General features: G+C 32.3%; 1 protein-coding gene across 2 annotated transcripts in view; it reads right to left on the bottom strand.

Annotated features, from left to right (window-relative positions):
* Positions 1 to 380: 380 nt before the first annotated feature.
* LOC143082830 (RNA cytidine acetyltransferase-like) overlaps positions 381 to 15,430 on the bottom strand; it is a 41,703-nt gene continuing 26,653 nt past the window's right edge. For both annotated transcript variants that reach the window (XM_076258708.1, XM_076258707.1), the window contains exons 18-27: positions 7,545 to 7,658; positions 6,993 to 7,126; positions 6,396 to 6,444; positions 5,838 to 5,940; positions 5,063 to 5,170; positions 4,270 to 4,442; positions 3,104 to 3,223; positions 2,362 to 2,460; positions 1,339 to 1,496; positions 381 to 516 (exon numbers count right to left, since the gene is read on the bottom strand). In XM_076258708.1, the coding sequence (XP_076114823.1) occupies positions 420 to 516; positions 1,339 to 1,496; positions 2,362 to 2,460; positions 3,104 to 3,223; positions 4,270 to 4,442; positions 5,063 to 5,170; positions 5,838 to 5,940; positions 6,396 to 6,444; positions 6,993 to 7,126; positions 7,545 to 7,658 (1,155 nt within the window). In that variant the 3' untranslated portion in view covers positions 381 to 419. The remainder of the gene's footprint in view (positions 517 to 1,338; positions 1,497 to 2,361; positions 2,461 to 3,103; positions 3,224 to 4,269; positions 4,443 to 5,062; positions 5,171 to 5,837; positions 5,941 to 6,395; positions 6,445 to 6,992; positions 7,127 to 7,544; positions 7,659 to 15,430) is intronic.

The raw sequence follows: 15,430 nt of genomic DNA, 5'->3' as shown, positions 1-15,430 counted from the left end.
CATTGACTTAATATGATCCAAAGAATGTTCATCTCATTGCACTATGTTATTTAAACTCAGGCATTACATAAGGGTTTTCATTTCATTTTATGCAATTTTTACCTCAAAAAAGGTGGAAATTTAATAGACAATTGGAACATCATGGAATGAGATGACAGTAGACCAATCAGGTATTTTGGATGATATTGGTTATGAGCCTGGTGTTGGTTTTACAAATGAACTAATGATTAAGATTGATCGTAAAGTCATGAACAATTCATAATACTTACGATAAATCTTAGTCTTAAGTATTTTAGTGAAATTAACCCCAGAATCTTTCCATTTCAATAACTGCTTACATGATTATGATATCAAACATACATGTAAAAACAACAATAAACTTCAACAAATATGTGTGTATTATAAATATCTATTTAAAATCAGTGTTTGTGTTTCTTTTTGTCTTTTTTCTTTTTTGCACTTGTTGAAAATTCCTCCAATATATTTGATTCTGGTTTTCGCTTCTTTTCTTTGTTGCTGGAAAAAAGTCAGTTATTAGTACAAATGCTAAAATATACTCTATCATTGTTTAATAATTTCCTGATCTTATGGAATCATGTATGGATTTGTAATATCAAGCACCAAATATCAAATGCACATTCCCCATTAGACAGTGTTTATGTGAAAAGAACCCTGCTCTGCATAAGAACTATATGGTGAGCAGACATTGGATGTCGTTTTCAGTGAAGAAAAACTTTACAAAGATACAATTTGGAATGACTGTTAGATACAGTAACACAAAGTGACAAATCTAACTCATATAATATTCAGAAAAAAACTGAAGTCTTTCTAATGAATCATTTCTGTTTTGAAAATAAAAAAATCTAAAAACTTTCATAAATTATGAAAAGAAAAAAAACTAAGCAATGGAAATTTAGGTTTTCCCTTTTGTTTTGTCATCAGAATTTTGGAAAGAAGTAGTTCAATGAATCTCAAATTACAAGTCAGAAATGAGAAACAACCATTTGTAAATCAAAATAGAATAAAAACTCTGGTTTTGCAAAGCTAAAATCTTCAGAACTGGACCTGACTTTTATAAGATACCATATATTCAATTTAGTAATGATAGGTTTAATGATTTTAAAACTATTGCATAGAAATGATAAAAAGTTTCATTACCAAGCAACTATTGAGCAGTAAAAGTAAAAAAAAAATCAAATCAAATTACACTTTATAGCATTTATTTTTTGTAAGAAGCTTAATATTTGGAGGTTGATTAATCATATATTATTTTGCTTGATAGTCCTCTTATAAATAAGGACTCACACTCTAAATCTATGCCTTGTATATGTATTTTACCTTTTAACACTAACTAATCCTTTCTTCTCATTAGACCCAGACAAGGCTTTTTGCCAGTCATGTTCTGATCCTCTTATTGCATAATTTGTCAGATCTATCCCAGACAACACTGCTGCTTCCTGTCTTTGTTTCTGTAACACCTCATTGGCTGCTTCATTCTGCAATCAATAATTTATTGCTTAAATGGGAAGAAATCTCAGTCTTTGACAAAACATAAATTCAGCAAACTGGAAAATGAAATCTTAAAACACATTCTGTTTTTGAACTAAACATGTCTAGGAAGCAAGAATGTGTCCAAAGTACACAGATGCCCAACAGGCACTATCATTTTCTATGTTCAGTGGACCTTAAAATTAGGGTAAAAATCTAATTTGGCATTTAAATAAGAAAGATCATATCATAGGGAACATGTGAAATAAGTTTCAAGTTGATTGGATTTCAACTTCATCAAAAACTACCTTGACCAAAAACTTTAACCTGAAACTTGAATTATCATTTTCTATGTTCAGTAGACCCTGCAATTGGGGTCGAAAATCTAATTTGGCATTTAAATTAGAAAGATCATATCATAGGATACATGTGTCCTAAGTTTGAAGTTGATTGGACTTCAACTTCATCAAAAACTACCTTGACCAAAATCTTTAACCTGAAACAGGACGAACAGACAAACGGACGAACGAACAAATGGACAGACAAACGGATGCACACACAGAAAACATAATGCCCCTCTACTAGGTGGGGCATAAAATTCATATTTTTCAAAACCTGCAACTGAAATCTGAATCTGTTAATTGTCAAAAGTATCCTTAAAACGCAAACATTTAAAAAAAAAATTAAAATAAACAACCACAATTAATATCCAATTAGCTATTGATCAACTAATTTAGTACATTATTAAACTATATAAAGACATGTATAAAATGCTTTGGTTTGTATATGGTCATTATACAAACAAAATGCACATTCTTAATCTTTAGTATAAATTTGATAATGTAACAAATTGACAATGTAAAATAGCCATACCAATTCTTCATCCATAGTTTGTTTAACAGGTTCTAATGTTATCTCCTTTCTAGCTACCATATCCTTTTCTACATCAGCTTCCAATATTTCATTCAAATTCTGTAAATAAAAATTCCATAATTTTTTTTCTTCTTTTTCTTTTACATCAAATCTATAAAACATATTTATAAATACTATAGATTGTAAGATCTATTCAGAAAACTGCTTACAATTGCTGCTGTTTTAAGATAAGGTATCATGGTGATAGGTTGAAATTCATTTTATATCATATATATATATCAATATTTGACGTCATGATTTATGAAGTCAGATATCCTGAATTATTCAAGTAAATTGTTCTAAAAAAAAGAAGAAAAAGAGTAATTCAGTAGTTTTATGAATTAAAGCCATTTAAATTCCTTTAGGTCTTGTCATAAAATATCAAACTACATATTTACTATACTATACTAATGAATAATAATAAAATATTTAGTAACTCATCCTGCCAATATCCTACTTTAGTGACAAGGGGAAGCATGAAATGCTGGCAAACAGAGGAGATAAGTAAAAGTAAATAATATTAACTGATTAGTAAAATATTTCATTTTTTTTTATCATTTAACTGTTTTATAGGTGTAAATTAAATGGCTTATTTTGTAACAAATGAAATAAATTATGATGTATGGCCCAAATTACCTTGAGTCTATTCAAGTAGTAAATGAGTTTATCAGAAAGGATCAAAAATTTTTCAAATTATATTCACCTGTACAATTTTCCTGATAATTCTGTTAAACAATCCCAGTAACTGACTAGATGGCAAGTCCAGCTCCTTTTCTAACTCATCCACTGTTCTGTGCTGTAGTCCTAAGCCTAACAACAGACCCTGTCATGTAGATAAAACAATGTTAATTGAAATTACATTTAAGTACCGGTATTCATTCTTTTTCTATCAAAATATATAATTATCTTTCTGATCATTTAGCAAATGGTTTGATTACAGCGAAGCTAATGAGACTGCGATAGACAAAATGTGTGCCTGGTTGGCTAACCATACTTATAAGCATAGTACCTTTTGAGTTTTTAAAAAACATTTAATTACAATATCTTTACTATTTAAGTATAAAACTAGACCTGAACCCTTTTATAACTTTGAATACATCAAATTAGTTATTTTTTTAGGTATAAGTCCTATGTTTTTCTACACCTTAAAAATAACAGTTATTTCTTTCAACAATGAATTATACATGTTATATGTGCCAATATTATTTTTTTGTAAGAATACTTCAATAGAAAATGAAATCAACTGATCAAGAGAAAATCACTATCAAAATGTTTGTGAGCAATAAAGGATAAAGATTGCACTAAGTTTGCAGTGAGAACTAACAATCAAACAAAGTATTAAAGCTTTTAAAGGCAATACAGATGTTTTCCATCACAATTGAACATGCAAAGGAAGATAACTCCAATTATAAATATTACTCCAACAATGAGATCATTGATGTTTTTAGAACAGATTCAAAGATTACCTTAGCTGTATTTGGCATAACTTTTAGGAATTTTGGTCCTCAATGCTCTTCAATTTCGTACTTTATTTGGCCTTTTAAACTTTTTTGGATTTGAGCATCACTGATGAGTCTTTTGTAGACGAAACGCGCGTCTAGCGTATATACAAAATTTAGTCTTGGTATTTATGATGAGTTTATTTATGCATACACAATACACATTATTTTTGACTTGAACATCTTAGTATATATTTCATTGATAGATTTCTTGAAACCTTCATGGATAGTATTATAGAATGTTGTGCTCAAAGTGATTTTTTTGTTATCTCAAAAATAGCGATAAAATCTTGAAAATTGAAAACTATCTAACTATCCCCTTAATGGTTTTGATCGCATGAATGCAATCTTTACCCCAATAAAAACTTACAGACTGTACCACACTGAGGTGTGTATCAATTAGACCAAGGAAGAACAGTCGACTAATGGCTGGTAACAAGTCTATCACTAAGTGATAATCCACCATGTTCTGAGCATACAGCTCTAGACGTTTCACATCATACTTTGTAAAATGAGCTTCCAGTTCTGCTAAACTCATTTTTTCTGAAATAAATGATTTAACAGTTATCAAATTAATAAATTAAAATGTGAACTGCTATAATGCATTGTAAACAATAAAGTATACTTCAAAAAAAAAATCCTTTTTATTTAAATTAAGACTTGGACTTTACTTACCATAGGGGAACCAGTCCATAAAGAAGTACTGTAAATTCAGAAATTATTGCGATGTTTTTATTATTGCGAAAAATGCAACAGGATTATTATCCCATTAATTTGAACTCGCATTTTGAAATTTTGTATCTGAATAAAACAGGGTTTTTCTCAATATTGCAAAATTTAAAATCTCATTTCAGTCTCAAATGACAAAATCGCAATAATAAATACATGCAATAATTTCTGAATTTACAGTATATTAAACTATAAACCCTAACCTATATACTCAAACTTGATCCTTAAATAAGCCTTCAACCAAAATCATCAGATCAGTTTCTTTTCACTTCCTACAAATACTGTGCCATTAAAAATTATGTAGAATAATATATATACTCATCAGTAGAGAACTTTCCCCTAAAATAAGGACCCATGTTTACAGGCAGTACAGATTTAAAAAAGAGTAAATCTCCATAAAAACTTGTTTTTTTGCCCAAGTATAACAGTCTTACTTTTTCCAGTTGATTTGAATGTTTTCTCCTGCAGAATATTCAGTGCCATGGAAGGTGTAAATGTCCTGAACTGGTAGGACAACAAAGACACAAATCTCCTTCGGAAATCTAAAGAAAAACAATTTATTCAGTAAGATACAATTCAATTTTTTTGCCATAAACTAATCCAAAAACTTGTATATTATTCAAAGTAATTAAATTAGAAAATTGAAGAAACTATATCTTTTTGTATGTGTTTGTTATGATGTCAGAGGAGTGAAAAAAAATCTTGATCAAAAGCAAATCAACACATTTGGTACTAGTAATTATAAAACTAGAAGTTTCAATAAACATTTTCAATATATGATCAACTTTCAATTCAGAGTGGATACACCAAAAACTTTGGCAAGCTAATTCTTAATCCTTTTCTTAAAATATGCATTATAACTTATATAACTTGGGCTGTATTCAACTTTTATAACTTATATAACTTGGGCTGTATTTAACTTTTATAACTTATATAACTTGGGCTGTATTTTACTTTTATAACTTATATAACTTGGGCTGTATTTTACTTTTAAGTGTGGATATTATGTTTGATATCTTACATTTTTTTGGTATGAATATAATGTTTTTGTATGATTTTTTTTACTGATACTTTAGTTAAATTGGCATGCTTAGAGTAATTTTCTGTGTATTTATCGATTTGACAGACTACAATGATCTGAACTTTAAACAATTCTACTTAAAAACTTAGATACTTAAACCATTTGATCCAATAAAGTTCAATAATAACCTTTCCAGAAAGCCGCCAGCCATGGTTCACTTCTATCTTCAGGATTATCTTCTGTATGTAACATCTTTAACATGATACAGGAGTGTTCACCTGTAAGGTCATTCTGAAATACCACAGAAAAGAAAGTAGATATTTGTAGAAAACTTGGAAATACAATTCAAGGCTACTCATAAGTTAACATAAGTCATTACTTTGAAAGTATAACTCATTATTTTTAATTTTTGTTTCTACCTTCCATTATGTTTTTGCTCAATGCAAATCCAGGCTTATGCAAATTATAAGTTACTTTATTTATCTTGTCAGGGATAAAATAATAATGAAAAGACTTGATTCAAACATTTTGAAGATCAAGGTCAACTCTTTTTTAATCAGTTTATTTGTTTTGTTGTGTGCTATCTTACTGACTTTTATCCCACATCTCCACATATTAATTTTAGGAAAGAACAAATATGATACACTTTCAGAAATTATCCAGAAATTTAGAACTATTCTTACGTTCTATTGCAGAAGCAGTCGAATTATAAAACTATACATACTTTATAAACAACCAATACTTACAGGAGTCTGGCGTAGATACACTGGAGTAAATTTGGACTTCTTCCAAAATCTATAAAATATAAAGAATGAAAAAACTTTGATAAATCAATATATTCAAGGTTTACCAAGGACATTGAAATGTGATTCATCAGATGACCACTGTTAGCATGGAGACATATTTCTGAGTTTACAAAAAAGTAGAAAGTTTTCTTGTATTGTGTCAATGTTCAGGCTTTAGCCACTTAAAAATCAACATTCTGTACTATCACGACTTCATAACATTTTATCTTATTTGAGAAAAGTTCAATGTAAAAATATGCGCAAGTCATGAACATTTCAGCATAACTTGCGATCAATTCTAATCGTAAGATTTTTTGTGAAAAGAGTCGCTGGCTTGTATTTTAAGGTGAGAAACTTCTTCCCTGATAAGAAATACAATTTCAGAATTGAATGTAAATTTTAGGAAAACCTTGTCTAAATAGATATGATATAAAAAAAGAAGATGTGGTATGATTGCCAATGAGACAACTATCCACAAAAGACCAAACGACACAGAAATTAATAACTATAGATGATGTCTTGTACTGAAATATATTATAGATATAATTCAAACCTTACTTAAGTAATCCAGCTGTAAGACCAAATGATACACCAAGATAATCTAACTTCTCTGGTTTTCTCTCCGTCAGTTTCATGAGTAATGGTGGAAGATTTTTTCTGGGTGTTAATCTTTCATCAACTAAACTTACATCCTGTAAATAAAATAAACATTGATATGAAAAAAGAAAGATTGCGCGCCATCAAATATTCCACTGATAGAAAGCTGATATAATAAAAACCTGTTCCTTTGCTGCAGTAGCACTTAGACAAGATGTAGCTTAGAAACCCTCTTTTTTCAATGCAAAGATAATGACTTTAGTTCACGGTCTCATCTGATTCTCACTCTACCTATTGAGAAAACACACTTATCATAAAGCTTGCGATGGATAAAATTAGAGATTATCTCAAATTAAAATAAGTCTTATCAGAAAAATATAAAGTATCATTCATGTCTAAATGGTGTCTTGAACAATCCTTTGTGTGTTTCTATTTTAGCCTTTTTAACAACAAAAGTAAGATGGTGAAAAGATATCAATACAGTAATGCTCATGCACAAGATATAAATCCTACCTGTTCATCCACTGGTGTTACATTGTCATCTATGTCTTTAGTTTCTGATAAACTGATCATTTCACCTTTGTAATACTGCTGTAATAAATTCATTGCTCTTGTTCCATAACCCATCTGAAAATATAATTATCATTTTACAAATACATGAAATTTGATAGTAAAATATATTTGTTGCATATAACTGTTTATAGTTAGTAACTAGTACCTTCAAATGGTGTACAAAATAACATAATTATTACTAATTCATACACATAATCAAACTAGAGGCTCTAAAGAGCCTGTGTCGCTCACCTTGGTCTATGTGCATATTAAACAAAGGACACAAATGGATTCATGACAAAATTGTATTTTGGTGATGGTGATGTGTTTGAAGTTCTTACTTTACTGAACGATTTTGCTTCTTACAATTATATCTATAATGAACTTTGCCCATTAGTAACAGAGAACTATATTTGGTAAAAATTTACATATATTTACCAAATTAATGAAAATTGTTAAAAATTGACTATAAAGGGCAATAACTCCTTAAGGGGTCAATTGACCATTTAGGTCATGTTGACTTATTTGTAGATCTTACTTTGCTGAACATTATTGCTGTTTACAGTTTATCGCTATCTATAATAGTATTCAAGATAACCAAAAACGGCAAAATTTCTTTAAAAATTACCAATTGGAGGGCAGCAACCCAACAACCAGTTGTCCAATTCATCTGAAAAATTCAGGGCAGATAGATATTGACTTGATTAACAATTTAACTTCTTGTCAGATTTGCTCTAGATGCTTTGAATTCATAGTTATAAGCCAAAAACTGCATTTTACCCCTATGTTCTATTTTTAGCCGTGGCGGCCATCTTGGTTGAATGGCCAGGTCATCGGACACATTTTTCAAACTAGATACCCCAAAGATGATTGTGGCCTAGTAGTTTCAGTGGAGATTTTGTAAAAGATTACTTAGATTTATGAACTAGAGGCTCTCAAGAGCCTGTATCGCTCACCTGATTCTACTTGGGTTTTTGAAATCATATGAAAAAATATAAAATTTGGCTAAAAGTGACAACACAACCTCATTGATAAGGAAAGGAACATGTTTAATTTCATTCAAAAGTCCCCCACTGGCGGCCATCTTGGATGGTGGATCGGCTACAAAGTAACAACACTTGGTCAGCACCTCATAAGGAACATTCATGCCATGTTTGGTTTTATTCCATTCAGTGGTTCTCTAAAAGAAGTCATTTGTATGCATTTCCCATAGGGTCCTATGTTAAACTAAGTCCCCTGCTGGCGGCCATCTTGGATGATGGATCTGCTACAAAGTAACAACACTTGGTCAGCACCTCATAAGGAACATTCATGCAATGTTTAGTTTTATTCCATTCAGTGGTTCTCTAAAAGAAGTCATTTGTATGCATTTCCAATAGGGTCCTATGTTAAACTAAGTCCCTGCTGGCGGCCATCTTGGATAATGGATCGGCTACAAAGTTACAACACTTGGTCAGCACCACATTAGGAACATTCATGCCATGTTTGATTTCATTCCATTCAGTGGTTCTCTAAAAGAAGTCATTTGTATGCATTTCCCATAGGGTCCTATGTTAAACTAAGTCCCATGCTGGCGGCCATCTTGGATGATGGATGGGCTACAAAGAAACAACACATGGTCAGCACGGCATAAGGAACATTCATGCAATGTTTGGTTTCATTCCATTCAGTTGTTCTCTAAAAGAAGTCATTTCTTTGCATTTCCCATAGGGTCCCATGTTAAACTAAGTCCCCCGCTGGCGTCCATCTTGGATAATGGATCGGCTACAAAGTAACAACACTTGGTCAGCACCACATTAGGAACATTCATGCCATGTTTGATTTCATTCCATTCAGTGGTTCTCTAAAAGAAGTCATTTGTATGCATTTCCCATAGGGTCCTATGTTAAACTAAGTCCCCCGCTGGCGGCCATCTTGGATGATGGATTGGCTACAAAGTAACAACACTTGGTCAGCACTCCATAAGGAACATTCATGCTATGTTTGGTTTCATTCCATTTAGTGGTTCTCTAGAAGAAGTCATTTGTATGCATTTCCCATAGGGTCCTATGTTAAACTAAGTCCCCCGCTGGCGGCCATCTTGGATGATGGATCGGCTACAAAGTAACAACACTTGGTCAGCACTCCATAAGGAACATTCATGCTATGTTTGGTTTCATTCCATTTAGTGGTTCTCTAGAAGAAGTCATTTGTATGCATTTCCCATAGGGTCCTATGTTAAACTAAGTCCCCCGCTGGCGGCCATCTTGGATGATGGATCGGCTACAAAGTAACAACACTTGGTCAGCACCCCATAAGGAACATTCATGCTATGTTTGGTTTTATTCCATTCAGTGGTTCTCTAAAAGAAGTCATTTGTATGCATTTCCCATAGAGTCCTATGTTAAACTAAGTTCCCGGCTGGCGGCCATCTTGGATGATGGATCGGCAACAAAGTAACAACACTTGGTCAGCACCTCATAAGGAACATTCATGCCATGTTTGGTTTCATTCCATTCAGTGGTTCTCTAGAGGAAGTCATTTGTATGCATTTCCCATAGGGTCCTATGTTAAACTAAGTCCCCCGCTGGCGGCCATCTTGGATGATGGATCGGCAACAAAGTAACAACACTTGGTCAGCACCTCATAAGGAACATTCATGCCATGTTTGGTTTCATTCCATTCAGTGGTTCTCTAGAAGAAGTTCAAAATGTAAAAAGTTAACGACGACGACGACGACGGACGACGACGACGGACGACGACGACGGACGACGACGACGGACGACGACGACGGACGACGGACGCCAAGTGGTGAGAAAAGCTCACTTGGCCCTTCGGGCCAGGTGAGCTAAAAATGGTTAAAGATTGACTATAAAGGGCAATAACTCCTAAAGGGGTCAACTGACCATTTTGGTCATGTTGACTTATTTGTAGATCTTACTTTGCTGAACATTATTGCTGTTTACAATTTGTCTCTATCTATAATAATATTCAAGATAATAACCAAAAACAGCAAAATTTCCTCAAAATTACCAATTCAGGGGCAGCAACCCAACAACCGATTGACCGATTCATCTGAAAATTTCAGGGCAGATAGATCTTGACCTGATAAACATTTTTATCCCATGTCAGATTTCCTCAAAATGCTTTGGTTTTTGAGTTATAAGCCAAAAACTGCATTTTACCCCTATGTTCTATTTTTAGCGGTGGCGGCCATCTTGGTTGGTTGACCAGGTCACGCCACACATTTTTTAAACTAGATACCCCAAAGATGATTGTGGCCAAGTTTGGATTAATTTGGCCCAGTAGTTTCAGAGGAGAAGATTTTTGTAAAAGATTAATTTAATTTATGAAAAATGGTTAAAATTGACTATAAAGGGCAATAACTCCTAAACGGGTCAACTGACCATTTTGGTCATGTTTACTTATTTGTAGATCTTACTTTGCTGAACATTATTGCTGTTTACAGTTTATCTCTATCTATAATAATATTCAAGATAATAACCAAAAACAGCAAAATTTCCTCAAAATTACCAATTCAGGGGCAGCAACCCAACAACCGATTGACTGATTTATCTGAAAATTTAAGGGCAGATAGATCTTGACCTGATAAACATTTTTATCCTGTCAGATTTCCTCAAAATGCTTTGGTTTTTGAGTTATAAGCCAAAAACTGCATTTTACCCCTATGTTCTATTTTTAGCCGTGGCGGCCATCTTGGTTGAATGGCCAGGTCATCGGACACATTTTTCAAACTAGATACCCCAAAGATGATTGTGGCCAAGTTTGGATTAATTTGGCCCAGTAGTTTCAGAGGAGAAGATTTTTGTAAAAGATTAATTTAATTTATGAAAAATGGTTAAAATTGACTATAAAGGGCAATAACTCCTAAACGGGTCAACTGACCATTTTGGTCATGTTTACTTATTTGTAGATCTTACTTTGCTGAACATTATTGCTGTTTACAGTTTATCTCTATCTATAATAATATTCAAGATAATAACCAAAAACAGCAAAATTTCCTCAAAATTACCAATTCAGGGGCAGCAACCCAACAACCGATTGACTGATTCATCTGAAAATTTAAGGGCAGATAGATCTTGACCTGATAAACATTTTTATCCCGTCAGATTTCCTCAAAATGCTTTGGTTTTTGAGTTATAAGCCAAAAACTGCATTTTACCCCTATGTTCTATTTTTAGCCGTGGCGGCCATCTTGGTTGAATGGCCAGGTCATCGGACACATTTTTCAAACTAGATACCCCAAAGATGATTGTGGCCTAGTAGTTTCAGTGGAGATTTTGTAAAAGATTACTTAATTTATGAAAAATGGTTAAAGATTGACTATAAAGGGCAATAACTCCTAAAGGGGTCAACTGACCATTTTGGTCATGTTGACTTATTTGTAGATCTTACTTTGCTGAACATTATTGCTGTTTACAATTTATCTCTATCTATAATAATATTCAAGATAATAACCAAAAACAGCAAAATTTCCTCAAAATTACCAATTCAGGGGCAGCAACCCAACAACCGATTGACCGATTCATCTGAAAATTTCAGGGCAGATAGATCTTGACCTGATAAACATTTTTATCCCCATGTCAGATTTCCTCAAAATGCTTTGGTTTTTGAGTTATAAGCCAAAAACTGCATTTTACCCCTATGTTCTATTTTTAGCGGTGGCGGCCATCTTGGTTGGTTGACCAGGTCACGCCACACATTTTTTAAACTAGATACCCCAAAGATGATTGTGGCCAAGTTTGGATTAATTTGGCCCAGTAGTTTCAGAGGAGAAGATTTTTGTAAAAGATTAATTTAATTTATGAACTAGAGGCTCTAAAGAGCCTGTGTCGCTCACCTTGGTCTATGTGAATATTAAACAATGGACACAGATGGATTCATGACAAAATTTTGTTTTGGTGATGGTGATGTGTTTGTAGATCTTACTTTACTAAACATTCTTGCTGCTTACAATTATCTCTATCTATAACAGTACTTTCTGTGGAAAATGTTATTGAAAATCTTCAAATTTTAAGAAAATTGTTAAAAATTGACTATGAAGGGCAATAACTCCTTAGGGGGTCAATTGACTATTTTGGTCATAGTGACTTATTTTTAGTTCTTACTTTGCTGTACATTATTGCTATTTACAGTTTATCTCTATCTATAATAATATTCAAGATAACAAAAAAACAGCAAAATTTCCTCAAAATTACCAATTCAGGGGCAACAACCTAACAACCGATTATTCGATTCATCTGAAAATTCCAGGGCAGATAGATCGTGACTTGATTAACAATTTAACTTCTTGTCAGATTTGCTCTTAATGCTTTGGTTTTTGAGTTATAAGCCAAAAACTGCATTTTACCCCCATGTTCTATTTTTAGCCATGGCGGCCATCTTGGTTTGTTGGCCGAGTTACCAGACACATTTTTTTAACTAGATACCCCAATTATGGCTAAGTTTGGTTAAATTTGGCCCAGTAGTTTCAGAGGAGAAGATTTTTGTAAAAGATAACTAAGATTGACGAAAAATGGTTAAAAATGGACTAAAAAGGGCAATAACTCCTAAAGGGGTCAACTGACCATTTCGGTCACGTTGACTTATTTGTAAATCTTACTTTGCTGAACATTATTGCTGTTTACAGTTTATCTCTATCTATAATAATATTCAAGATAATAACCAACCAGGTGCTCCGCAGGGCGCAGCTTTATACGACCGCAGAGGTCGAACCCTGAACAGTTAGGGCAAGTATGGACAAAACATTCAAGCGTGATACAGCTCTGAATTTGGATTGTGATCAAATTTTTGACATTACATGGTTTTTTTTTACACAAAACAAATGTCAAGATTTTACAAATCAATTAAAAATTTCTTCTTCAAACTTTTTAAATCTAAAATTAAATAGTTGACACAGCATAGGTTTCTGACACAGAATGAATGTGGTTTAATGAACTTAAAAGTTTTTTTTGCCTTTGAGCAATTCACTATGCTGTTGAATATTAATCCTCTCAAAAAAATGTTTGAAGAAATTTTCTTTTTATTTATGAAATCTGAAATGACAAAAATTAAACCCCCCCCTCCTTTTTTTCACATCCCCGTTTCCCTTTTTCCAAAACTGATATCAATTCAAATTTCTAATGGAGTTTGCAACAATAACTACTCTTTTAAATACATCATAAAATATTAAAATGTAAAATAAAGTGCTTGTTATCACTGAATGGTAAAGATTGGTTGGTAGTAAAAGTGAATATACATTGTTTATTGTATAAAACAATAAAAAAAAACTTCATCAGCAACATTTTATATTGGCAAATTTCCAATGAAGTTATTTACATAAAGTTATTGGCAAATAAAAATAGAAAATGACATCATAGTCATGTCTGGCAAATGTCCAACATACATTATCTAAAAACATTTTAGATAAGATAAGGAAAAAAAGCTTCATCAGCAACATTTTATATTGGCAAATTTCCAATGAAGTTATTTACATAAAGTTATTGGCAAATGAAAATATAAAATGACATCATAGTCATGTCTGGCAAATTTCCAACATATATTATCAACTACTATTCTATACAAAGAAAGATAACTCCAATTGAAAATTAATTGCTATTGCACAATATTGTGCAATTAGATATTTCTTGCTATTGTGCAATACTGTGCAATTGAAAATTTCTTGCTATTGCACAATACTTGATATGGAATCCTGATTTGGACCAACTTGAAAACTGGGCCCATAATCAAAAATCAAAGTACATATTTAGATAAAGCTTATCAAATAAGCCCAAGAATTTAATTTTTGTTAAAATCAAACTTAGTTTAATTTTGGACCCTTTGGACCTTAATGTAGACCAATTTGAAAACTGGACCAAAAATTAAGAATCTACATACACAGTTAGATTTGGCATATCAAAGAACCCATTTATTCAATTTTTGATGAAATCAAACAAAGTTTAATTTTGGACCCCCATTTGGACCAACTTGAAAACTAGGCCAATAATTAAAAATCTAAGTACATTTTTAAATTCAGCATATCAAAGAACCCCAAGGATTCAATTTTTGTTAAAATCAAACTAAGTTTAATTTTGGACCCTTTGGACCTTAATGCAGACCAATTTGAAAACGGGACCAAAAATTAAGAATCTACATACATAGTTAGATTCGGCATATCAAAGAACCCCAATTATTCAATTTTTGATGAAATCACACAAAGTTCAATTTGGACCCTTTGGGCCCCTTATTCCTAAACTGTTTGGACCAAAACTCCCAAAATCAAACACAACCTTCCTTTTATGGTCATAAACCTTGTGTTTAAATTTCATAGATTTCTATTTACTTATACTAACGTTATGGTGCGAAAACCAAGAAAAATGCTTATTTGGGTCCCTTTTTGGCCCCTAATTCCTAAACTGTTGGGACCTAAACTCCCAAAATCAATACCAACCTTCCTTTTGTAGTCATTAACATTGTGTTTAAATTTCATTGATTTCTATTTACTTAAACTAAAGTTATTGTGCGAAAACCAAGAATAATGCTAATTTGGGCCCTTTTTTGGCCCCTAATTCCTAAACTGTTGAAACCAAAACTCCCAAAATCAATCCCAACCGTTCTTTTGTGGTCATAAACCTTGTGTCAAAATTTCATAGATTTCTATTAACTTAAACTAAAGTTATAGTGCGAAAACCAAGAAAATGCTTATTTGGGCCCTTTTTGGCCCCTAATTCCTAAAATGTTGGGACCAAAACTCCCAAAATCAATACCAATCTTCCTTTTGTGGTCATAAACCTTGTGTTAAAATTTCATAGATTTCCATTCACTTTTACTAAAGTTAGAGTGCGAAAACTAAAAGTATTCGGACGCAG

The sequence above is a fragment of the Mytilus galloprovincialis genome, chromosome 7, assembly GCF_965363235.1.
Source record: "Mytilus galloprovincialis chromosome 7, xbMytGall1.hap1.1, whole genome shotgun sequence".
Taxonomy (NCBI): Eukaryota; Metazoa; Mollusca; class Bivalvia; order Mytilida; family Mytilidae; genus Mytilus; species Mytilus galloprovincialis.
This window is presented reverse-complemented; position numbering and strand designations above follow the sequence as displayed.